The 24,907-nt window shown below is 50.3% G+C and overlaps 1 protein-coding gene and 1 long non-coding RNA gene across 5 annotated transcripts; both read right to left on the bottom strand.

The window, feature by feature from the left end:
- Positions 1–4,023: 4,023 nt before the first annotated feature.
- On the bottom strand, positions 4,024–5,908 carry LOC129125974 (uncharacterized). Its single transcript, XR_008535021.2, has 2 exons — positions 5,520–5,908; positions 4,024–4,882 (listed from the first exon to the last, which is right to left on the bottom strand). It is a non-coding gene; the product is annotated as an uncharacterized LOC129125974 (long non-coding RNA).
- Positions 5,909–5,927: 19 nt separating this feature from the next.
- Positions 5,928–12,537, bottom strand: LOC129125874 (G-protein coupled receptor 83-like). Of its 4 annotated transcripts, XM_077186028.1 has the most exons (6): positions 12,136–12,531; positions 11,881–11,980; positions 11,352–11,757; positions 10,438–10,563; positions 9,643–9,776; positions 5,928–6,560 (listed from the first exon to the last, which is right to left on the bottom strand). In XM_077186028.1, exons 3-6 carry the CDS (start codon positions 11,733–11,735, stop codon positions 5,966–5,968), a joined length of 1,239 nt encoding a protein of 412 aa, XP_077042143.1. In that variant the 5' UTR covers positions 11,736–11,757; positions 11,881–11,980; positions 12,136–12,531; the 3' UTR covers positions 5,928–5,965. The 4 variants fall into 4 exon arrangements, with proteins under 4 accessions (XP_077042143.1, XP_077042142.1, XP_077042141.1 ...); XM_077186027.1 differs by having other exon boundaries at positions 11,352–12,033; positions 12,136–12,525; XM_077186026.1 differs by having other exon boundaries at positions 11,352–11,980; positions 12,136–12,525.
- Positions 12,538–24,907: the final 12,370 nt, after the last annotated feature.

Raw genomic sequence — 24,907 nt, 5'->3', positions numbered from 1 at the left:
CCATGGTCAGACCCCAGGCTGGGGCTCCCATCTTGCCCCAGCCCCAGGACATCTCCAGTGAGAGCAGGTGGGCTGGGAGCTGCTCTGCTCCATGGTTTTATGCTGGTCCTGTCCAGAGGGTCTTGCCAAAGATCTGCCCTGGGCACCAACAGGGCTGTGCTGCTGCCCCGTGGCACCTGTGCCATGGAAAGGCATTAGAAATGGCAGCTGGGCATGCAGAGTGTGTGTGTGGACACAAACACATCAATACAGACAGAAATGGAATGGGGGAAAGGCTCCTGTCCCCACTTTGTGCAGGGAGGGGGAGCAGAGAATGGGTTCGCAACGCTCAACACTGCAGACAGGAAAATGGACCCTTGTCCTATCTTCCTCCTCAATCCCTCCTTCCTTCACAGTGACCAGGAGAAACAAAGGCAAAACAAACAATTTGACAGCTTGGTTTCACAAAGAAGCTGAGAATTAGTCAAGTGGTGAAGATGTTCCCATTTATAGCTGAAATGCCTGAACATGTTGCTAAATATTCATGGTCTTTATTACTTCTGCTAATCATAACAGTTCTCCTGGAGAATGAGTATCCCTACATCCTGCCCTGCAAGCTGTGCAAGACAGCAAAATACTTATATTCTCCTGAATATTACTATTAATACTTATATTCTCCTGCCTTTTATAAAGGCAAAGGAAGGCAAGTTAGTGTAATTCTGTTAAATAAAACACAGAGTGTGTCAAATTTAATGAAGGGAGAAAAATTCATATCCTGCCATAGAAACATGAAAATAAAGAGGAAAGGGGCACTGCAATAACGACTTTATTTGGAGTGCAGCCATTGCCATCTCCGTGAGGGAACAGTCAGCATCAATCACTGTTCCTCAACACGAGCAACTGGTGGGTTTAATTCCAGAACAGGGTGGGAAATGGAGACAAACACTTCAATAACTGAACTGTGAAGAAGAGTTCAGGAATGACAATGTACTGTGAAAATAAAACTGTGATGCTAAAAACTAAAATTCAATTCCTTTCCAGCCTTCAGGAGAGACTTGGTTTATTAACCTGAATGTGAAAGGTCGGAGCAGCGTATCACAGTTCAGAAGCAAATTAAACTGTCCAAAACAGCCCAGAGCCACCCAGCCTACTGCAACTCCCCACTGATGGAACTGTGGTAAATCCATCATGGAAGTGATCCAGGCACTCCTCGTGTTCTGAATTCTGCCATCTTTGGCATGTATCACCAGTAAAAGGTCAAAATAAGCTGTGGAAGGAGCAGGAAGCTGCAAAATGTTAAGGCCATTGATTAATTGATTGCTTAATTCCAGTGGAAAACTGCCTGAGGCAGGATGTAGCTGCAAAAAAACATTGTCTGTCTCAAAAATAGGAACAAAATCTGCTGCTCTGAAACTTGCTGCCATCATTTTTGTAAGGTATCATAAATGATCTCCTAACAGTACACGCAGTCTGGGCACCTGGAGTCACACTGATGGTGGTGTTCAGCTGGGCTCCAAGTGTGGGCTTGAAATGGAATTGACTTCTGCAGTGCTGTAGGAACAGCAAGAAATGGTCAAAATGAGGGTTTGAAAATCCCTGTTGTTGCTGTCAGCTACACCAACTGCAGGTCCCTGCAGAGTGGAAATCCTGGAGACCACCAAGGTCCCACAGCCTGCAGGACACAGCATGGATGGGATGCAGATGCATGCAATGCAAGCATGTGGGAATGATATGGATGATATAAACCTTTATGCTCTGAAGCCCCATTAATCACGAAGGAATGAGCAGGAATTCCATTAATGGGGACACTCCCTGTACTTGCCCCTGACAGTGTCCCATAAAGCAATTGGGTTTGTCTCCAGCAGATGCATTAGATGCTCCATTCATCTGATTTTATAAAGCAATTAGTCTGGTCTCATCTGCCAAGGAGACTTTTATGGGCCTGTCACAGAGAAGTCTCTTCAAGTGACAGACTATTGTGTTGTACAAGCAGACCTGGTTCCTGCAGAGCTCAGCCTGTGGCTTTTGGGGTGTTTATTACTATTTTTGCCCTCTCACGTCTGGCTAAGTGACAGCTGCTCTCCACTTCTACAATTTGGCACTACTGAACTGAGCAGCATCAGCCAGTGTGGGCTGCTGGGGGAGTGAAACATCAATCAAGGACCAAGTGCATTAATTCAGCCCTTTTTACCAGGGTAAACAACAAAACACCAGGAATGGGGAGCCGGGCAAGAGGTGCTTTTGATCTGCTGCCTGTGGAGGCTCCATGTGAGCTCCCGAGGGAGGGCTGGCTCCAGCTCAGCCCCAGGCACAGCACCCACACCTCTGCCTGCTCTGGCTGCTCCCTCCCAGCACTGCTCAGAGCAGCCTTGGGTACCTGCTGCTGGCCCCCTGCCCCATCCCATCAGGGACCCCAAAGAACATCAGCCCTGCTGCAGTGCAGAAACCCAGCATCTGCAGCACATCTGGGCAAGGAGACACCTCCAACGTACCTGCTCAGCTCAGACTGGGCTGAGCCAAGCTCTGGGAGTGCTCTGGTATCACCTCAGGGGAGCAGTTTGGGAGCAGACCCTGGAACTGGGGTGGGGATCACTGCTGAGCACTGGTGGGACGGGGCAGCTTGTGAAATGCCATTAGTCTGCAAACCAAGGCTGTCTGCAGCCCATGCCTGGTGCTAAACCTGTCCTCACTTGCTGCTATTCCTGCCTGGGCTCCTGCAAAGCCTGGGAGATCAGACACGTTCCCCTGCCCACCGCAGAGCAGGGGTGGTGCGGGAGGAGGCAGCGGGGGAGAGCCGGCGGGGTCTGTGGGGACAGGTGAGTCCTCTGGGGGGCAGGTGGGCTCTGTGGGGGCTGGTGGCATCCTTGGGGAGCAGGCAGGTTGTCTCCACAGTCAGTGAGAGAGCAGAGCTGTGTTCCTGGCTCCAGGGAGAGCCTTTGCTGCTGCCTGGGGCACAGGGCGGCTGCACATCCTCTCCCACGCGGGAATTCGGGGTGTGCCTTCACATCCAGTCTCCCAGGTAAGGGCCAGGCTCCTTCCTCCCTCTTCCTCCCCTGCTCTGTGATTGACTTAAGATGCTCTCAGTGCAGGATGATGGTTTGACACTGGCCCACCTACACCCCAACATCCAGGGCTTAAGCCGGATTTAACTGAGGACATTCCCCCTTATCCCTGCAGCGTGCTTTGGCCAGCCCCTCCATGCTGTTTTCCACTTGAAGAGCTAAGTGATGATAATTGTATTCTGTTTCTCCTTCCTGAGCTAATTTTCTGACTCATTGTGGGGGTTTTTCTGCTAGCTTTTTGTTAATCTAGTTGGCATGTTGTGGTTTCTTTGTTCATTATGTGGTGGGGCTATATAAGAGGATTTGTCTCTGGAATTCAGGTATCCCCTGCGCTGCGTTCCCTGTTATCGTCTTCATCAGCAACTCTGCTGAAGGCACTCTGCTGCATTTGGCATGAGCTAACCTTAATAAATTCGGGCTGTTAATCACTCAGACATGTCTCGCTGGATCTTTGCACGCTGATTTGTGTGTGCTCAAATAGTTTTCCCGGGAGTAGACTTGTGGTGACTCAGTGTTTCAGTCATTTGCCCTCCAAACTCTCCCTCGTGGTTCTGCCTCCCGGGGGGCTTTGCCTGCTGAGGGCACCGATGGGGAGGGGTGTCCTGATGGCAGAGGATTCTCCTGGCACCCTGCACTCCCGCGGGGTCCCAGGCTGGTGTCTGCAGGCAGCAAAGTGCTCTGTGCTGCTGCTGCTGCTGCTGCCCCAGCAGCCCTGTCCAGCCAGGGCTGAGCACAGCCTGGCTCCTGTCCCTGGGAGCTCTCCTGGGATCCCGGCGCTGCTCAGGATGACATTTCCACAGGTGCCCGGCGGGATGGAGACAGATTGAGGAATGTTTATAAGGAATGTTTAAGCAGCTATTTACGTGCTGAGTTGACTCAGACCCAGCAGAAGCTGAATTTCAGAGATTCCCTTTTCCAGAGCTTGGCTTGGAGTCCAGCAGAGATGCAGGCTCCTGCCTTCCAGGCACTGATCAAACAACACTCAAGTTACACTTTTTTTATATATATTGTGCATTCTATGTTTGCCTGAGAGCTGCTGGGAGCCAGGGCATCCTCAAGTGATACAACAGGAACCTTGAGGCACTGGATGAAGTGTGTGAAGCTCTGAATCTCACTCAGGCATTGATAATTATCAGTCCAGAGAGCTGAGCCATTACAGAGATTCGATACAGTCAGCTCGTAGATCCTGCCCATTTAGGGGAGAAAAATTCAGCAACGAGGAGATGCTGCGATTGATAGATCCAAGGAAAACCAGCCAGGTTATTTCTGACAGCAAGAGATAGATAACTACAGGGATTAGCAGAAGATCAAGGGAGTGTGGAGAGACCCCTTCTTTGGAGTAAGGGCTTGGACTCCTCCAGAAAAAGGTTATTCAGCCATTTAAAGAAAGAAAGGAAGGAAAACAAACCTAATAAATAGTAAAGACAATACATGGCAGTTTGAGAGCTGCTCACCAAAAGCTAGTGAGGAATGAGGAACAGTAAGAAAAGAAAAGATAGCTTCTTTTACTAATTAAATGAGGCGATGCTTATTAATTAGAGATTATCTTAATGTTTTGAGAAACTCACAGTGATGGTTTTTGACTGAAAACAAACCCTTCTGTACACTGAGGGAGCACAGCGCTGGCAACCAGCACAGACAGCTTTGAATTCCCATGTTCAATAATTGTGAGCTCCAAGCAAAGTGCCTCAGGGATGAAGTATTCACCCACTCCTGCTGCCACTCCTCGTGTTCTGCTGTTTTCTTCTGGTGCAGGCACTGCAGTGCACACCCAAAGTGCCCAGCTGGGGTCAAGTGGCCTGAAGCAAGGATCCCCCTCCTTTCTGTCCTTTTCCTTCCCACTGCAAAAATGGAAAATAACAAAAAAGCCCCATAAAAATCAGTCCTTAGTTTCCCTTCTTTGGTCTGGTTTATTCCCCCCTGGGAAGGTGCTGGGAGTGTGTCCTTACTCCCTCAAGCCACCCAGGTCTCCACTGCCTCTTTGGGCTGCAGATCTGTCTGGGCCATCACCGGGGCAGTCCAGGAGCCCCCCAGCAGACACAGGTGCCCTTGGGCTACTGAAATCCATCACCTGGTTTGCACCAACGAGACAGCCCCAGAGTCCTTGGTTGCTCCTCACAGGACATCCCTTCTGGCCCTTTCTTGCCCTCCTGTTGTTTAAATGAGACTTTTACAGCAACTAGCAACAATGCAGAATGATTCCATTCTTCAGTGAGTGAATGCTACAGCCCTGATGAAATATTTTGTGGCCTTTTATAAAGTGCTAGTGTAGCTCTCTTAACTGAATTAATATATTTATAATAAAAAGAACTTCTCAGTGGACTACATTCATCTGTCATTGTGCCGTCTGAGCCTGCAGCCATGGCTCCTGGGGTGCACCCCTGCTCCCTGGCTGGCTTCCAGCTGCTGTGGGTGGGACAGAGACAGGGCAGGAGGAGCAGCAGAATCTGAGAGAAAATTGCTGTCAACAATCCTTACCTCTGCTGGAGGCTTTGCTATACACTAACTGGTGAGGCTCCCTGTGGATGGAGTTCATCTGCATGTCCAAGTCCTTCCTTCAGACACCAGTGTCATCATGGATTTGTTTCTGCTGCCGTGCAGAGCCCCACGTTATGGCACATATTACAGCCAGTGACAGAAACCTGGGTCCACTCCCTCTGATAGCAATAAATGGGAAAACCTGAAAGGAGATCACGATGTCTGAGAAGCTCCATGTCCCCTGTACATATTTCTGCCCCCGGGCCAGCTGCAGTGTGGGTTTTACTGGTGCTGGAGAGCTTGTGTGCCCACCATGCCAAGCAGAGGAGGGGCTATAGTAAGACAAGCCAAAAAATCAGCAGTAAAACAACAGAGCAGCAATGCTGGCTCCTGGGTGCCCAAAGATGCCCTTTGGTGCCTCCCACAACCAGGTAACTCCCCTCAGCTCACAGGTCCGTGCTGGCCATCGGGAGGTTCCTGGTGGAGCAGCTGGCCTGGGGGGCCAGTCCCTTCCTGCACCTGGCCTGCTCCAGCCACGCCTCACAGCAGGACATGGCCCTGGGTGGCAGTGCCCGCTCCCGAGGCTGTGGCACCCTCTGGCAGACGCAGAGCAGGGAGCGCAGCCCCGCGCGGAAGCTCTCGTTCAGCCAGCAGTAGATAAAGGGGTTGTAGCAGGTGCTGCTCATGGCGAACCAGTGCAGCGCGAAGTAGAGCGAGTTCTTGGTCCTGATGCCCAGACTGGAGATCAGCACCACGTAGCAGTTCAGGGGGAACCAGCAGACTGCAAAGACCACCACCACCAGCATCAGCATCTTGATGCTCTTCTTCTTGTTCCTGAGGTGGGTGACATACTGCTGCATGGTGACGTCCCCGATGGCATTGCGCAGCCACAGCTTCTTGGCCAGGCGCATGTAGGTGACAGTGATGATCAGCAGGGGCAGGAGGTAAAGAAGGAGGAAGGTAGACAGGTCCAGATACTTCCAGACCAACTCTGCAGGCTCGGGGAAGTCAGGGAGGCACAGACTCCGGACGGTGGCTTCCCTTGAAAACAGGAAATACAGATATGGCATGTGGCCACTGCTGTCCCATGGGTGCTGCTGGCTCGGCAAACCACACTGCCCACAGCCACCTGCTCAGAGGTTCAGTGTGGACAGAGGGAGGACACAGAGCAACAGCTCTGGCATGTCTCTCTCAGGCTGGACCTGCAGCCCCTGCCTTCCACGGCAGCACCCACCCTGCTGTGTCCCCCAGCAGCCAGGACCCCTTGCCCTGCCACAGCCCCCAGCACAGGATCCCTCAGCCAGAGCCACTGCAGCAGCTCTAAGCCAAAGCTGTTCTAGAGGGGAGGGAAGGGCTGGAGGCTGTGAGAAAGCCTCAAAGGCATGACAAGCCCACCTCACTTCCCTTCCCTACCTACCATTCCCTTGCCATCAGCTCCTACAACCTTCCTGCTACCTCTTAAAACTGGTGTGATGATTATTCACTTGGCTCCAGTTGAACCACTGACAATGAACTAACAAAAGAAAGTGTAACTATACACAACAGCTCATTTTAACAACCTCTCACACCTGTCCCATCCCATCCAGCCCCAGGATCCGGGTGTGTTCCACTGCCTGGCCAGCACTGGCTCTCATCCCATCACCCTTCACTGCACCGTGTGTCCCCTCCACACCCTGCAGCTGGTGTAATGGAATTTATTTCCAGTGGATGTTTTCTCCTTTTCTTTCTTTTCCCCTCTCTTTTTCTTTCTCATATTCCATTTTACTCTTCTCTCTTCATCCCTTGTTCTCCTCTATTCAGCACAGATTTTAGCTCCCATCAAGCTGTACTATTCACTGCAGTATTGATTAATATCTTTAATATCCTGTTTTCAACTGCTGGAGCTGCCTTTTGTGCCACAAATAGGAGGTTGCTGAGAACAGGCAGCTGGAGCAGGGGATGAGGTCAGAGCAGTGACAATGGGTCCACTGAGTACGGAGGACCTGGAGATGCCACTCGAGATGGGAACTGACGCAGAAGGGAGAATCGTCTTTTCTGAACTGCAGTCTTGGCTTTTCCTCCCCTGGATCTGGGGGACCTCACCACTGGCACAGGGGAGCTGCCTAAGGGGATCTGACAGGACAGTGTTTTGGTGAATTCTGATATGACCAGGGACTCAGGTGGCCAGAGATGGATGTTGGTGGAGCCCCTGTTTCCCATCCCAGAACCCAAACCTGGTAGCAATCCCAGGAGCCCTGACCCTGCAGGAGCTATTACAAGCACTATTACAACTGTGATTTTTTTTTTTTCAATGGAAAGCAGGGACAGGAATAGCATGTCCTGGAAGTCCTTATATTGCTGAGCTGCCTCATGCCAGCACAGGGCTCAGTTTCCTCTGGCCATGCCAAAGGATGAGCAGAGACAGGTGCCCCGAAACAAATCGTAGGGTTCCTTCATTCATGAGCAATTCACTCCCTAATCCCCAAGCACAGCTGCAGAGCAACGCAAGCACAGAGTAGCCCTGCCCTGTGTTTACAGTCTGCACAGCTATGGGTATGATATCCCCTGGCTATGTCAGCCACATCAGGCACAAGCACAGGGCTGTGAAGCCCCCATCCCACTTCCAGCTCTCGCAGCCCCTCAGACACCAAAACAGTGACAGCCTAGGCAGGCACTCACACCCCCCTGCCTCATCAACAGGAGGGATCTGGCTGGGCTGCAGGAAATCAGATTTGTCCTTTCTACAAAAGGTCAATGTCTACAATAGAAATCTCATTCCTACTGCCTGTCAGTGTCTCCTTGCCCCACTCCCTGGGATGCTGATCTCAGCCTGAAAATACAGGTCATGGTAAGATTATCCCCTTGGCCTCAAGGCTGGCATTCCTGCGAAGGGCAGCACCAGCAGCATGACACCTGCCACAAAAATCCCACTTGGGTACTGTTACAGACTGTTTTCTAGACAAGAGAGGTCACAGCAATGCCACAGGCTGGTGGGGACAGGAGGGACAGAACAGGTTGGGTACCACAGAGGAAAGGACTGCAAGGGAAAAGAGCCCCAGAGTTTGGGTTTTGTATTTCTCCCTGGCAGAGGGTGACAGCAGAGACAAGTGCCATTGCTGGGCCTTTTGTGAGGAGATAAATTTCTGCTTTTAATTTTTTTTCTTTTTCTTTCTTTCCCTCTACATTAGAACTTTCTCTTTTTTTCTGGTATTTCACTCCTTATGTTGATGTGAAACTTCACTTCCTCTGCAGTCATTGTGTTCAGCCAAGCAAAGAGTTCCCTTTCCTGAGGAGAGGCACCATGGCACACCAGGACAGCTCAGGTTCCTGCCAAAGCACTGGTTCCTCACCTGTCCCACACTGGTCCCCCACAGCCCTGCTTCATGAAGAATGTATGTTCTCTATGTTTTCCTCATTAGTGTAACACTGGACAGAAGAACCTCAAGCTTCAGGGAAGGCTGGTCCTGCTTTGTAAATCCACATGGATGAAATACAGGGAAGTCACAACCTGAGACTCAGTGTAGGAAATCCTGGGGAAGAGGGATCAGTAAACCAGGGTGGTCCCCTGCTCCTGCTCCCTGCAGAGCCTTGGTGATGTCAGCACAGGTATTCCCAACAGGAAGTTTATTTTCTTTCTTTTTGAAACTGCAGTTTGACTCTCTCTCTCCTCCCTGCCTGGCTGAGTTGGATGGGCTTGGTCTTGCTGGGTCTGAGGAGCTGAGCAGGCAAAAGGAGGGAAGAGGAAAGTCCCTCAGGAGAAAGTTGCCTTCTCAGGACAGAGCCTCTCCTGGCAAGGCCATGGCACTGGAGGAGGTGTGTGTTGCCAGCAGCTGTGCCCCAGCCAGGCTGTGCCTGGGACTGCCCCAGCACGTGGCTGGGAGTGGGACCCAGAGCCTCATCTGGGCACGCAGGAGGTGGTGAGAGCAAACCCTGACAGCAGGCCAGGCACAGTGCAGGCCAGGCAGCTCTTCCACAGCCCCAGCCTCTGCTGGCAGAACTGGGATGTCACCCATACAGCAACTGCCTCTCATCCCACATCAGCCATCCCGTGCCTGGGACGCTCAGGTGTCCTCCCTGCTGAGCAAGGCGCTGCACAAGGGCTGCCAGACCTCCACACGCTCCCTGGGAAGGGGAGATCACTCACCTGTAGTTATACTGGAAAAGCTTTTGATAGACAGCATGGGGCAGGGAGAAACAGGTTGCCATCAGCCAGATGACAGAGATGCTCAGAGCTCCCTTTGTCAGGGACATCCTCTGCTTCAGTGGGTTCAGGATGACCTGCAACAGAGACTCATCATGACTCCTCCCATAGGAGGAAGCAAAAGCCCTCACAGCCCACAAGAGGAGTGGGCAGTTTGTGACATAACCTAACACAGCTAATGATAGGAAAATGACAGCCATGATTAGGAAAATGTCCTGTTCATTAGAGTGACCTGGAAAATGGGAAACGTTGAACTTCTCAGCCTGCTCAGAAGAGCTTTCAAACTTTATCCTCAATCTTGTTATGTGAGAACTGTTTTCCTTAAGCTGGAGGTTACATTAGGTCAAAAAAAACCAAAGGAAGATATCTACCCAAGTGTCTTCACTCAAGGGTATGTTTTTTTATTCTATATGAACTACATAAGAAACGTCTCTTGTTCCAGCTGGGCCTGTGAAGCTGAGCTTTCCTCCCCTCTGCTGAGGCAGAAATTCACCTTTCACGAAATTTTCTTTGTTAGATCTTTAAGCTGATAAAATCTGATAGTCTGGAACTTACTATTTGACAATAGCACATGAAAGGGGAGTGATTGCTGGGGACAAGCACAAGGCCTGGGCTGTCCTTGCTGCCCTGCACTGGACACAGAGCCAGCATTTGTCATGGCCAGGGACAGAAAAACTTATCATAGCTCAAGACTCCTCCCAGAGCCTCGGAGGAAGAGGGGGGGGCAGGCAGTGTCACCTGGTGCCTGTCGAGGGCGATGGCTGTCAGGGTCAGTGTGGACACGTGGAGGGAGCAGTACTGCACAAAGCGGCTGATGTGGCACATGGCCTTCCCAAAAATCCACGTGCTGTTCACAAAGCGGACCTGAGGGGAAACAACAGCTCATCAGCCAGAAAATGTGCTGAAAACAAATCCATAGGGGTCTGGTTTGTTTTCCAATAACTCCTGCAGCTGGAACCTGAGCTGGCTCAGGAGGTCTGGCTGGTTGGGCAGCTTCACCTGGAACTTACAGAAAGATCAGCTATCCTGGTCTCTGCAACACCTTCACAGAAGAGTTTATAGGGTCAAGCCCCACTGATTATGAAGTGGTGATGCCACAGCTCTCCTGGCCAGTTCTACAGACATTGCGAACAGTGGTAAAAACTTTTTATTACACTAACAACTATATTCAGAAAAGGTGGACCAAGGTTTGATATCAACCCCACTGTCAGATTTGGAGAGCTTTCATTGAAGCCTTTATCCAGCTGGCATCTCTGAAATGCTTGACTATTTTCTTCCAGTCACCCAGTATGACTGGCATTCAGACTGTTGTGACCCACTAAGGGACTCTCTAGTGCTCTGCTGCATGAACATTAAAAACACAGGAACTTGTTCTCATTCCCCAAGAAGCTCTTGCTGGGATTTGTTAGCACACACTGTGATAGACTTTGGAGTTTCTAGGAGTTACAGAGTCTAACAGAGCAACAGAGAGCCTACAGGTTGCTCAGCAGTGTTTTACTTGCCTGGCAGAGTTATCAGTTAGGCTTGGTGGTGTTGGGTTCCCACCTCAGCCCTAGGAGAGAGTGCATGGAAAGCCTATGACCACCAGGCAGAGCTCTGGTGGGTGGGAGACTCCTGTCCTGCTTGAAGGGACAGCAAGACCAGCTACTTACCAAGGTGAAAGGTGTGTTGAGCAGTGTGATCATGATGTCTGACACTGCCAGGTTGACGATGAAGAGGCTGGTGGCTGAGTGCATCTTCTTGTTCTTCAGCACCACGTGGCACACCAGCATGTTCCCAAAGAGAGACATGATGATAATGACCGAGTAGGCCACGATTAGCAGCGCTTTCACTGTTGGCTTCTGGGACTCTGGCTCATATTTAGCCAGCTCAGCAAATTTCTCCCACTCAACAATGCGGCTCTCTGTCCAGTTGAAGATGCTCCTGTTCCTTGCGTGGTAGATGGACATGAGTTTGGCCAGGGAAGAGTAATGGTCAAACTCCTCAAGAAACCCTGTCCCCTGTGACCTGGATGGCTGGAGCAGTGAGTGAGGCATGCTAGGTCAGCCCCAGTCTTCCCTGCTGGGGCACAGAACCAGTGGTGTGTCAGAAAAGGGCTGGTTTGGGACCACACACTCTCTCACACAGCAGGAAGAGCAAGAACTTCACAGGTGAGCTCTGGGCTCAAGCAGGCTGCCTGACCTTTCCGTGCTGCGGTCGCAGGAACTTCTTCCCAATGCAGAAACGTTCACCTTCTGCTCTGAACAAATCCAAAGACGTCTTTCCAGCAACGATCTGAATTCTGAATAGAAACCAACACTTCACTTCCTGGATCAGACAGGTCTGTATGTGACACTGCATACATCACAGCATGATTACACCCCAGCCACAAGGAGAAACCAAACTGCCCACCCTTACCCCCCTCCCTAACTCCTACCCTTACCCCCTCTCACTTACCTCGCACTGCCCGACCCTGTTTGTTCCCGACTGTGCCCGGTCCCGAGGGGCAGCAGCGGCTCCTCCGGCTCCTGCGCTGGACACTCCGCACCGCACACCCTGCACCGCACACACGCCACTCTGAACACACCCCGCACCGCACACACGCCACTCTGAACACACAGCCCGCACCGCACACTCTGCAGTCACCGCCGCACACCTTCCGCACCGCACCCCGCACCGCACACACCCCGCGCACCTTGCACACCCTCTCACCCTCTCACCGCGCACTCTCCGCCCCGCACCGCGCACCCCCGGCCCTCCCGCACGTGCCGCCGGCGGGGCCGGAGCCGCCGCTCGGGGCGGGACTCGGGGGCGGAGCTGCTCCATTCATAAATCGGCACGGGCGGGGCCCTGGGAGCCGTTACCGGGGCCAATCCGTGCCGCCGGTCCCCGCGCGCACCCGCACCCGCACCCGCCGGTGTCTCGGTACGCACAGGGGCTGCTGCAGGGATGGGGCGCAGGGCAGCGCCCACCACGGTGGCGAGCGGGCACGGAGCATCCCTCTCCCTGCCTTAACGGGAAAAGGGGAAAAGCATCCTCACAAACCTCTCCCGGCCCCAGTCTTTGCGGAAAGGCTCCCGCTGGAGTTTCAGCGCTCGTTTTTTGATAAGTGTTTTTCTCACGGCTGGGTCACTCTCGACAGGTGCTGACACAGAAGACAGTTTAGGTTTCAAAGACTTTAGGCAACATATTTTTAAACGAGATAGTATCATATTTCTCATTTTGCATTCCATATGTGTCACTTATTCCTTATATATATATATATATATATATATATATATCTAAAGGGGTTTTTTCCCCCCGCCCATTTCCAGTCACCTGCATGATCTCCTTCCTCTGTCCATGTCCATGCTGTGGCCAGGCCATGCAAGGACTAAGGCAGGGCAGTAGCAACAGGATGGGGAAAACATGGGAGGGACATGGGACACAGGACATAGAGAATGCACCTCTTGCCAGACTCCAAATTCTGCTTCTGAGTAAAAAGGTCCCATGCTGACATGAGGAGCCAAGAATTCACTTTCAATGTCAGTGTGGGGTTTAACAGCCCAGTGCAGTTCAATAAACAGCTATCCTGTGTGTTCTAATGATAAGAACACTTATATTTTCCAAATTATCTATTTTTTCCTGATTCCAGTTAATAATGCATTTTAAAATGTTGTTCACAAGCCTGATGTCTCTCCTGGTACCTGGCATTTGTAACCTCTATCAGGGCATATAAACCACAATGACAGGTACAATATTAGATTTTTCCTAGTTTTGGGGGCTATTTGCCATGGAGCAAACTGAGCATTCCAGCTTGCACTGTGTCAGCCATAGGCTCTTGGAGAGACTAATGAAGATCTTCCTGGCAAATAGTAGAAAAATAGTCCAGATGAAGAGAGGAGGAAAGATTTGTATATTTGGTGTGTATTTCCAAATGTGTTCTTTGCTCAGAATTTTGTATTTATGGATTCACAGGTCTAAGAGATGCAGCAGTTCCTGACTGTGACAGAGCTCCAGCTGCTTTCAGCAGAAGCAGAATGAGCTTTGCAGTTGCTCTCTGGAGTTGCTTTCTTGCCTGAGGGCTACAGAAAAGACACACTGGATGTTTATTACCACTATAGCAAGATGATCTGGGAGGTTTCTGCTATTTTCTAGTCCCCCTGAAGCCATTCTCATTGTGGCTGTGAGGTTCTTGTGCATCCAAAGAGCAGTTTCATTATCCTCCCATGCTGTTCTTGCTGGCACACATTGTCACTGGCTTTAGAGCTGCAAGCTCAGTAGAGGAGAGCTGTGAGTTTAGTCTAATCATATTTCCAGCAAAATCCCAGGCAGGTTAGCTTTCCCCAGGTGCAAATTATCAAACTAGAGTATGTGCTACAGCCTCCTGAAACAGTCAGGCCCTCACTGGTGAAGGAGTTAAGATTTGATCCCTTACAGAGCAATAATCCCAACCAGCCTCTTGTGCCTTGGACCCCTGATGGAGCTGCCAGCCCCATGTGTTCCATGTCATTAGACAAGTCTCTGGTTGATGTTCCTCTGGTTCTTATCTGTCAGAAAACACTTCAGGAGCAGGAATGGTTGTGTTGTAGAATAAAATTGTTAGACTTTTCTCCTTGTCCTTCTTGAGCAAAATTCCAGTTACCTGCCTGTCTCTGAGGAGGCTGAATGCAGGAGGTATTAAAGGCATTCAGTGCCTTTCATTCTTGTGTCTTACTCTTAAATGTCAGAAGGTCCTTTTGTTTTGTGGAGGGCTGGATTCCCTCTGGACAGAAAAATAATAAAAGTGCAGATACACAGGCACCAGAGGCTTTGGAACTGAGGAGCTGCAGAACTCCTCCTTTTGCCCTCAGACATTGATGTCTGTTAAATTTTAGGTCAGAGAAAGTGTAGCTGAGCCCCTGAAATATTAATTACCAAGCTTTACATTGCATGTGCTACCAATGTGCACAGCCCAGACATGTGTTACAACCCAGCTCAGGTTTGCAGGAGGTGGCAGCAGGGTGAGAGCTTTGGGACCAGGCACTTCCACCTGAGCCTGCCTCTCTGAGAGCTTCTGGAACCTTCCTCCCACCAGAGCTTTCAGCAGCCCCACAGGCTCCTCTCACCCGGCATGAACACACCAGATTTCTAAACAATGGACATTGCACGTCTAAAACAGAAACTGCAACCAAATTTTAAACTCATATTCCAACTTAAATCAAATTAAAATTCAGGAGGCAGGAACTGGGACGCACAAATAGTCGTCCATGATAACCAAAGCTGAATTTCCCCAGGGTCAGAGTGTGATCTGGCATCAATTGCCACTGACATGGGAACAGTGCTTCCATGTGCATTAGGTCAGGCCAGAGCCTGCCTTTATCATGGGCTCTGACTGGCTCTGAGATTCAGCACAGGTGAGTGGGTGGAGGGGCACCTTGTACAAAATGGGCTTCAAAAGGAGAAATAAGAAAAGAGCAACAATGGCATAGCAATGGAAATTGATGTCCTGTGAACAGTTACAATTTAGAATTCATTATTCAAAATACAAATGGCAATTGCATAATAGCTACTAATAATGCAGCTTCAGGGTAGTTAGAAAAGAAAAGCTTTATAATGGATTTGATAGTCCTTGAGGTTCAGCTGTAAGGTTTGGGTGACAGAACAAAGAGAACTACCATTGTATCTGTCTATTACAATCTACCATTGTAACTGTGCCCCCTCCCCACTCTGATGGCCTTTGTCTAGTGGCCCACTGGGGCTGGATCTTCAGACTTTTTTTTCTTCTCCTTGGAAAATCATCATACAGAATGACTGATAGCACACCCAATTCCTGTCTGATTGCTGGCCCCCTGATTTTCAATGGGATGTGAAACCCTAGCAGGTAATAGTAACAGCCAGCTCCTACCTGTGCTGTCCTACCAGCTCTGAGTGCTCCAGCCTGGCCATGGCTTGGGCCATCAAAGTCTGCCCTTTGGTTTGGTGCAGCCCATCTGTGTGGGAATGCAACCCATCAGTTTCATTGTCCTTTGCTGGGGTGAACCCTCAGCTTCAGAACCCTCTGAGCCTTGAACACTCTGTAGGGTGTTTTCTTTTTAGGAGGTGGTTCCCCTCCCTCTGTGTGGTAGTCAAGACAGAAAAACAAATAAACAAACAAACAAAACCCAATAAAATCCTGTTTTTCTTAACAGAAAACTCTTTGGTAATGAAAGGGTCTTGACAAAGAGTGGGAGGGGTAAGTCACTCTCTGTGTCTGGTGTGCATGGGGGCTGTCATCAGGGATATTAATTCCCTCATCCCTGCCTGCAGCTCACTCTGCAGGAGCACCAGGCAGAGCTTCTTTGAGGTATAGGAACAGTGAGCAGAGGTACAGGAACAGTGACAGAGACACCCCCACATCCAGGTGGGACCATGTGCACCCACACTCACACCCCCCCTGCACTGAGCTCACAAGGAGCCTTCTCACTTTGATGAACAGTTCAGAACTCACACACCTCTCCCAGGGTCTGAGCCCAGCCCCTGTGTGAGCACAGCACTGGTTTGAGGCCAGAGAGCTGCAGCTCTGCGAGCAGGGCTTTGTCAGAGCAGCTTCCCTTCAGAGGCGTCTGGAGTGGAGGCCAGCAGCTGCCAGACACTGCACAGACCCTGTCACAAGCTCAGGAAAGAGCTGGATATGTTTGACAAGGTGGGGAAGACTCAGGAGGCACCCTCCCCTGTGCTGTACATCCCCTGGCTTTTAAGAAATGCTGTCCTGGAATGGCTCATTATCTCTGTCCCCTTCCAAGACCAAATTAATTTAAAGCACGATAGGTTTGCTGGGATGACTCACACACCAAAGGAAGGGAGGAATGAAGACAGGACTTTAAAAGTATTGGTACCATATACATTTACTTCAAAACTCTGTCCTTTGTACAGCTCTGACCAAAGGAAGAGATTGACCAAGGCTGAAATTGCCTGATCCAGCAAGGGCCAGTCATGCAGAGGCTGATGGCAGCTGTAGCATCCTGCTGAGAGATTCTATCTGGGGACAAATCCAGATATGTTCTATCTGGGGACAAGTCACACACCAGGGCCCTGATTCAGGGACCTCACTGTGTGGCAAATATCTGTGTGTAGCTGTTGAGGGATGTGTCAGCTCAGAAAGCCCCTGAGCTGTGGAGCTCTGGTGAAAGCTCCATCCCTCCCTGAGCTGGAAGGATCCCTCATGGATCCCAGGAAGGATCCCCCAGGATCCATGTGTTCGCCCAGCTTCTGGGTTTGGGAGGAATGGTTCAGCCAGCAGCAGCATTGGTGACAGGCACCTTCCTGTGTCACCCCCTGGGTGCCCCAGCTCTGCCACACCCCCTGGGTGCCCCAGCTCTGCCACACAGGACTCAGGAGCAGCTCAGCCAGAGCATGGAGGGTGCTGAGGCTCTGCCGGATTCCTGAGCAGCAGAACAACCACGGGCACCAGCAGCTGATGGTGAGGGGCACTGTGGGCAGGAGTCTCTGCAAAGCTGAGCTGCAGGGTCCCAGCAGGCTGCCAAAGTCCATCACTCTGGGTTTGCAAATGCGTGGAAGAAGGAGCACAAACAGCCAGGAAAGGAGGGGCAGTTCTGACAGACACTTGTGCTGAAGCATTTAAAACTTAATTTTCAGCTCATTCAGTTAAAAGAGGTTGTGAAATTACAGCAATAAAATCTGAAGAGCATAATCCAATTGGCACTTTCCCGGGAGGTCTAAAGAGTTCAAACACAAAAGTAGTGATTATCTTGCTCTTAAATTATAAGCTAAACTACTTTACCACCAAAGGAACAAAAGATGGCCAGTAGGGCATCTTTCTTGAAAGGGGCTCCAGGGGCAATCCTGGTTATTTTACATCCAAATTCCCTTCCAAGCAGCCTGGAAAAAAATACATACTGGAGAAATGTGATTTATTGGAGCATGCAGACACATACATGTCAGAGAAATGACCCCCTTGCTGGAAGGAGGCACCTTGGATAAAGAGGACCTCTCCTTTTGGATCCCTAGGAGGATTTCCACTGCTTTCCCCTGCAAAAGCTCTTGAAGAGGCTGATGTGGCTGGGAGGGTGGGCACAGGGCAGCCTTGAGGATGGACAAACCCAGCAGAGAGTGACTGGCTGCCTCTCTGCCTGCAAAGGACACACAGATGGCTACAGGACAACTTCAGGGAACTGCAACAAAGAGGAATGGCTGGACAGGTTTAGAATGAAAGGTGCATTTCTCACTGCTGTGAAAAACTGGGGAGTGCTGGGATTGCTCAGGCAGCTCCCTGTGCAGCCCCACGCTGCCCCTCTGCCCCTGGAGCAGCCAGACAGCACGGGGGTGACTCACCAAAGTCTGGTACTGCAGATAATTGGAGCCTCCAAACTCAGTGTCAGGAGCTCAACAAGAGCACTGAGCACTGAGCTCTGGCCCTAGGATCAAGCAGCACAAAGATTTCCAGGGCCACTCAGAGACTTAGATTTCTGTAACAACTGTAGACAAGGCAGTAATTTTCCATTTCTTTACTTACTGGTGCAGAATTCTAAACAACCCAGGCAAGAAATGAACACACAAACCAGCCAGCCAGCATATGGCTGCAGAACACTGCCAGCCAGCATCTCTGCTCCCAGCTGCAATTATCCAGCAAAACACGTTACCTGTGCCAGCTCTGGCTGGTTTATCTGCAGAATTTTGATCAACTTAAATGGAAACAGGCCCACAGGGTGAAGTCAAGGCCCCTCAATGTACATTTCACTGCTGGGTAAAGTCGAGGCAGGTTTTTTCCACTTCACCCTAGTAATGCACTATTTCTATCAAAAACTTTTGTATTAAATCATCTGGAACTGTGACTGCAGAACAAGTTCAGGAATCAGCAGAACCAGAAAGGACATACCTGAAGGTATGTGTCTTCTTCTTATCACTTCCTTTGGTTTCCAGCCACCAGCATCACTTGGCCCTTAGCCACTGGAACCTCTCCTGCAGCAAAGAGACCAGGCAAGAAGTGATGGGCAGGCATCTGCAGGGAGCCAGCCCAGCTCAGGGGAAAAACATGTTATTTATTAAACCAGAAGATTAGGTTTTCACAAAACCAAACCACAAACTAACAAACAAACAAACAAACACACAAATAACTAACTTACTACCAGAGAGTTCAGCTAATAAAGCCTCCCAGGCAGTGACAGTGGCAGTGAGGTCACATCTCAGCCCCTCAGCTGGTGCTGGGCAGGAGCTGCTTGCTGCAGCCCAGTTACTGCCCCTTGGATTTGGGTTCTGCAGGGGCTGGGCCCCTCTCCAGCCATGGCAGGAAATATTCTCCTTGCCAAAATGAAGCTTGGCTATATTTTGAAATTCCTGGGCTTCTCCTGGATTCAGGGACCTCTGCTCAGGGTTCAACACCTGTCAGAACAGAGGAGGGATTGTTCCTCTTCTCCAGAGCTAAGGTACCTCAGGTACCAGGAGAGGTTTCAGAAATGCTGATTTCTTGCTTCTGCTCAGCTTTCTTGCTCCAGGGACTGATCTAAATCACAGTCTTGCGGGGTTCCTCCCTTTCCAGGTGTAAGAGGAAAAATTACAAAACCTCTTCTTGCTTTTGAGAAGTTCAGCAATGATAGGAGGCCCAAACCCCCCCAGGCTGCTGCTGGGGCAGGGACCACTGGGTCAGGGCTGGAAGAAACAGGGATGGGGAGAGAATGCTGGCAGGGGCTGCCCTTGCTTCCTGCCTTCCATCCCCAACACCTGCCCAGTGCCCAACACATCTCCAAATCCCTGAAACCCTGAAGCTCTGATCATGAGGTTGCAGAGCCTTCGGTAGCACAGAGACCCACACATGGCAGGGGCTCCTGCTGGGCAAAAGTGTGGAGACCAAGGGAAATGCTGCTGCTGCTGCTGCTGCTGCTGCTGCTGCTGCTGCTGCTGCTGCTGCTGCTGCTGCTGCTGCTGCTGCTGAGGCTTTTCCCAGGAGGAAACACAGAGAAGGATCTCAAAGCCTTTGTTTGGTTCAATGCCATCCCCCTTGGGACCTCCAGCAAGCCTGCCCGGATCCTCCCTGGATTTCTCTGGTTCACAATGCTTAATTACACTGGGTGATTGATTAATTTCTGTATTTGGGGCTTATCCAATCTGGGACTCAGGTGGCTCTCATTTTTTTCTTCCAGTTTCTTCCTGCCCTAGATGATAACTCATTCAGGAAGCTTCACCTCAAAGAAGCCCCTTCTGTTAGATTTTCCCAACCGAGGCCCTCGAGGCTGTGGGCATCAGGTGGATGTATCTGCCAAATATTTTTTCTATTTTCTTAAGACTTTAGAGTGCCTGGGATTTAAATGCACTAATGTTCTGTGTTTTCTGTTTCCTTGACTAGTCTGGCAAGCACAGAAGCTAAACCTTTCCCAGAGGCACATGAATGGCTGCAAAGAAGGAGAACCAGGAGCCTGTCTTTGTTCACTTAAGAATTTGGGAACAAAAAACTGAAAGGAAACTCAGGAGACAGGCATTTCCTTTTTGTATAAAGAATTCAATGCCAAGTGCTGGGCTCAAAGAGGCATTTTCCACTTTCTATTCAGCTCATTTGTGCTAATCAACAGGGGTATAATCTAAGTGAAACTAGTAAGTGCAGGTCAGTGGCCCTGATGTGGTTTGCTGGGATGGAGGGACAGCTGGCTTAGACCAGCCTAAACTGATTTGTAGACCTGAACCCTAAAATTCTCCTGTGAAGAAAACAACCTGTTGTCAGCACTGAAGACCTCATTTGAGAGGGGAGGTTCTCCACAGGTCTTGGGCTGGCTCCTTATTTTGGCAGTCTAAGTCCTCCCATTCTGATTCAGGAGAAAATCCTGAATTCCCTGGGAAGAGGGAAAGAACAGAACTCAGTGTTGCAGTTGTGTGGCAGCTGTGAACAAAAATGAGCTGATGTGACTCTGCTTTGCTTGCAGCTCAGGTGACAATAAAATGACAGATTCCCCATGTAGCAGAAGCTCACTGATGTGGCAAAACTCAGTGTGGCTTTGGAGGCAGCCACAGTCCCACATCCCTGACCACCAGCCTGTGTTTTGTACTCCAGGCAGTCAGCACTGACACGGGGCACTGGAAGGCCCCAGTGCCTTTGTTGCTGGGACAAGGAGGGACCTTCAGCAGTGAGGTTCTTTGCCAGGCTGCTCAATGAGCAATCTTCTCTCTTCCCTCCTTAGCATGTGATTGGGCTCAAACACACCAACAGCTTGAAGAAAGGCTTAAAACAGAAAACTCTGTTGTGTGTATGCGTGGGGAAATAGGAACAGCACAATAACAGCACCCTGTAACAGAAACCATGCCCTCAGTCCAGAGGGTTCCAGCTGTAGGTGTTGCAGGAGCAGGGGCAGCTCAGGCTCCTGCAGCACAGCAAACAGGTACCACAGGCTCAGAGCATCCTCTCCCAGCTCAGGATTGTCCCAGATTCACCTGCAATTGCAGCCATGGGCAGGTGCCTCAGCAGAGCCCTCACCAAGGCTCAGAGCCAGAGCAGCACTAATGGATATGACCAGAGTGAAGATCTCTTGAGCAACATGACCCCTGATTGAGCACATGTCTGATGACAGCCTGCTCTTGCAGTTCTCCTTCAGGACTTCTGTTTCTTCTCCAGGACTGAATAATTCTTATTCAATGAGCCCTTCATCAATATGCAGCTACATTCTGAAGATGAGCTGCCAGGACACGACAGACACTTTCTGCTGGATGATATTCAAATTTCTCACACAGGCATTTTGATTCAAATGAATCTAATTCTCTAATAAAAGCTTTGAATCAGCCTGTAGCTCTCATACTCAAAACACTGGAGTGGTCTGGAGATGAACAATGAATATTCAGAACCCCAAATCTAGACACAACAATGGTTTTTTCTCCATATTTGCTCCCACCTCCTTTCTAGGGGTCAGTGCATTAAAGGAAAAGGTGTGCAGTGTAATTGTCCTCCTGGTGCCTCTCTCTGTGCTGTCCATCACCTGCTGGGGGTCATCAGTCAAGCAGGTTCATGTTCTCCAGTAATATGATGGCTTTCAGCAATCTGCTCCCTCTCTCAAAAGCTGCCTGCTACACCAGGAGAGCACAACATGGGCTTTGATGCTGCTATCTGCCTTTGCTCCCCTGTTTATCAAACACTTTGAAATATGTGACACTCCTTCTGCAGGCACTCCAACCCATCCAAGCACTCCCTTTCCACAGGGCTCAGCAATTAACACAAATCTCTGGCAATGAGAACATAAGAGGAACCAGAAGACAAGGGGCAGCTCTTCACAGGCTGGGAATGTGCCTTTAGAATTGCCTCAAGAAAACTCCTCCTGGATACTCAGGCAGTTTATCCCTGGGTGAGGACAGAAATTTCCTAGAACCTCTTCAGATAGCTTGCAGGATTTGTTCCATTAAGATGCCAGAAAACAGCATCCCCACTCCTATGCCCTTGTGCACTGGGTTTCTTCCCCAACCAGGAAAGACAGAGAAAACTTTTCTTGAGAAATTTATTAAGATGCAAAAGTTTGCAAGGATGGCCAGAGGGGACAGCTCCTGGTGCCAACCTCCTGAGCAGAGTGACACAGGGAGGGAGGGAGGGAGGGAGGAGGCACCTCTGGGGGTGGCTGTGCTGCTCCTTCCATCCCCTCTGCCCAGCACAGCCTCATTCTCTTTGTGATCTTTAACACCCCCTGGCCTCCATGGGTTTGTTTTTCCATATCTGAGCACATGCTTGGCTTAATGCTCCCTCAGCAGGAAAAACTGCACACAGACAGGGATGATCATGATCTCAGAAACAAAAAGTGAAGGTAACTGCAGCTGAGCTAATCCTTCATCAAAATGCTGTTCAAAGTGCAAAAGGGGTGGAGGGCAAACCCTCAGGAGTTCTGAAATTTCAGGAGTTCTGAACTGGCATTTCCAAGCATCACAAAATGGTGTCTTTCCTGCATCCTTCCTGCAGATCATTTGGACTATGAGAGGCAAAATGGGCAGAATAATCAGATGCCATTGAACCCTCACAGGACTGCAGTGACACTCAGGGAAAGGAGAGCTGTGGATCAGCCTGACCAGCAGCAGAGGAGAGAGAGATGCAGAAGGATTTCTTGGAGGGAGAAATCACTTCACAACTCTGAAAAGCAGACAAGAACAGGCAATTATACTGCTATGGCAGCAAATCAGGCTTTTAGGTGCAAAGTGAAGCCTAAACTTCTCCTGAAATCCCTAAGTATTTCAAGATCTGGGAAATGGAACTTCAACCACATCCCTGTGAGGAGCAGAGCCCCTGGCCAGTGTGGGTACCAAGCTGGAGGAGGCCAGAAACACAGGGCAGATACAATCAGCCCCTGATGTGTCCCCCAGCTTCCCACAGCCCAGAGAAATCAGCCCTGGACACAGAGTCACCAGACCCCTGCACTCACAGAGCCAGAACCTTCCCAAACCTGCTGGGCTTGGGTGCCCAAACCACCACTCCAAGGGCAATTCTGCAGGTTTATTAAATTCCCAACAGCTCATGCACAAACCCCAGCACAGCCAGTGCAGCCAGGAGCACACAAGGATTTGCTGCCCCTCAGATATCATTTTCCAGTGGTACAAATAAGATCCACTGAGCTCCAGGCTTCTTCAGTTATGCTTCTCCTGAAGTTGGAGCTCACTGAAGATGTGGATGAATCTCTAGTCTGTACCATATCATGCAGCACAAACCTGCTCACAGATTCTAAGGCGGTGAAGAATTATCTGACCCTCAGAAAATGCTGTACAGTCTGTCCTATCCTGATTTTCTTGCTCCTCCAGCAAATCACTCTGCAATTTCCTGCTGTACAGTGCTAAAATAGAAGGGAAATTGTTTCCTTATGAATCAGCACAACCAGCATTTTTTGCTTGTTTTATCTGGCTGAGTAATTTTCTCTTAGGAGAGAGAAAATAGTGCCCATGATCCTGTGAAACATCCATGGTCAAACACCTGTACATCCCAGGGAAAGTGAGTGACTCTGGACTTGGGAGACAAATATTGAGAGCCTAGATTTATTTTTTCACCTGCCATTGAGGGGACCCTGTGGGCTCTGCTGGGGTGCCCAGGCAGCATCTCCCTGGTCCAGGGGAGTGAAGCAGAGAGCACCACTGAGGCAGCACCGTGCCAGTTTGCCACCCACGCTGCTCTGCACGCTCCCACTCTGGGAAGGGGGCCAGTGGGTGACACAGCCAGGACAGCCCAAGAGTTCATGCATTGCAGACACACCATCACTGCTCTGCTCCGTGTTTGGGAAGTTTGGAGTTGCTGTGGAGACACAGAACAGGATGTGACATGACAACTCCTCTGCCTACGACCTTAAAAAAGGATTTATTTTTATTAACAAGGAATGCACGCAGACAAATATTCCTCTGCTGCTGGCAGGCGTCTGTGTGGCTTGGCAGGAGTCACATCCCAGGCAGTGGGAGGGCAGGGGGATGGACAGAGCTCAGCTGGGTCACAGCTGCCCCTGATACAGGGCACAGACACTCCTGCTCCCTGTGCCAGCTGGAGGTCGGTGGAGCTGCCTCGGGAGGAGCACCAAGGGGACACTCCTGTGTGGGGCTGGGTGCCCTCCTGGTGTCAGGGCCAGGTTCTCCCCCTGCAGCAGCTTCCCCAAAAGAGCTCTCAGACAGAGCATGATGGAGGATCCCACAGATCCCTGCTCAGGATAAAGCTTTTCCTTTCATTCTCTGCACAGCAGCTCAGCGTTAGAAAGCCTGAGATGGAGCATCCTCAGCCCTGATGAGGGCCCACCTGCATCTGTCCCTGCAGAGCCAGGTTTGGAGTTCTGTGCCAGTCTCACACCAGGCACTTTGCTTCTGAATTCGTGTCTCTTGCAGTTGCAGCAATCCACGAGGAATCGTGACTTCCGTAAGAGTGATGGAAAACTCCTCTTTCTGAGCAAACACGACTTGACACAAGCTTAAAGAGCTTTTAAAAACTGATCAAGAAGAAGCTGTAATTCATTACTGGAAGCTGGAATTAATTGCTGCTGATAATCACATTAACCAGAGAATGCACATTCTTTGCAGGGAGTGATGAGGAGTGCTGACAGGTAAAACAGTTAAGCTCAAGAGCAGGGAATTACCCTTTTCTTCAGGAAGGCCAGAGACAGAGAAGGAGAAACATATTCATCTGAAGCTCCTCATGCCCTTTAGTTTTCTGTTCCCCCTTCAGGACATCCCCAGTTTCTTCCCTCTCTCCAAAGCTGGCCCTGCTGAACCATGCTGTCACTCTCACCTGGATCCCTGGGATCCCATCCAAATGAGCTCAGGCTCTCTGCAGTGCTATTTGAAAGGT

This window comes from Agelaius phoeniceus, chromosome 14 (genome assembly GCF_051311805.1).
Source record: "Agelaius phoeniceus isolate bAgePho1 chromosome 14, bAgePho1.hap1, whole genome shotgun sequence".
Classification (NCBI taxonomy): domain Eukaryota; kingdom Metazoa; phylum Chordata; class Aves; order Passeriformes; family Icteridae; genus Agelaius; species Agelaius phoeniceus.
The sequence above is the reverse complement of the archived record's forward strand: the minus strand, read 5'-3'. Positions and strand labels throughout refer to the sequence as shown.

Bases quoted from the DNA above. Each gene is read 5' to 3' on its own strand.
- LOC129125874 (XM_077186028.1), bottom strand. From the start codon at position 11,735: ATGCCTCACTCACTGCTCCAGCCATCCAGGTCACAGGGGACAGGGTTT. The intron at 10,564-11,351 runs GTAAGTAGCTGG...GTTTCCCCTCAG, and splicing joins TCAACACACCTTTCACCTTG to GTCCGCTTTGTGAACAGCAC. The intron at 6,561-9,642 runs GTGAGTGATCTC...CCTGTTTTCAAG, and splicing joins CTTTTCCAGTATAACTACAG to GGAAGCCACCGTCCGGAGTC.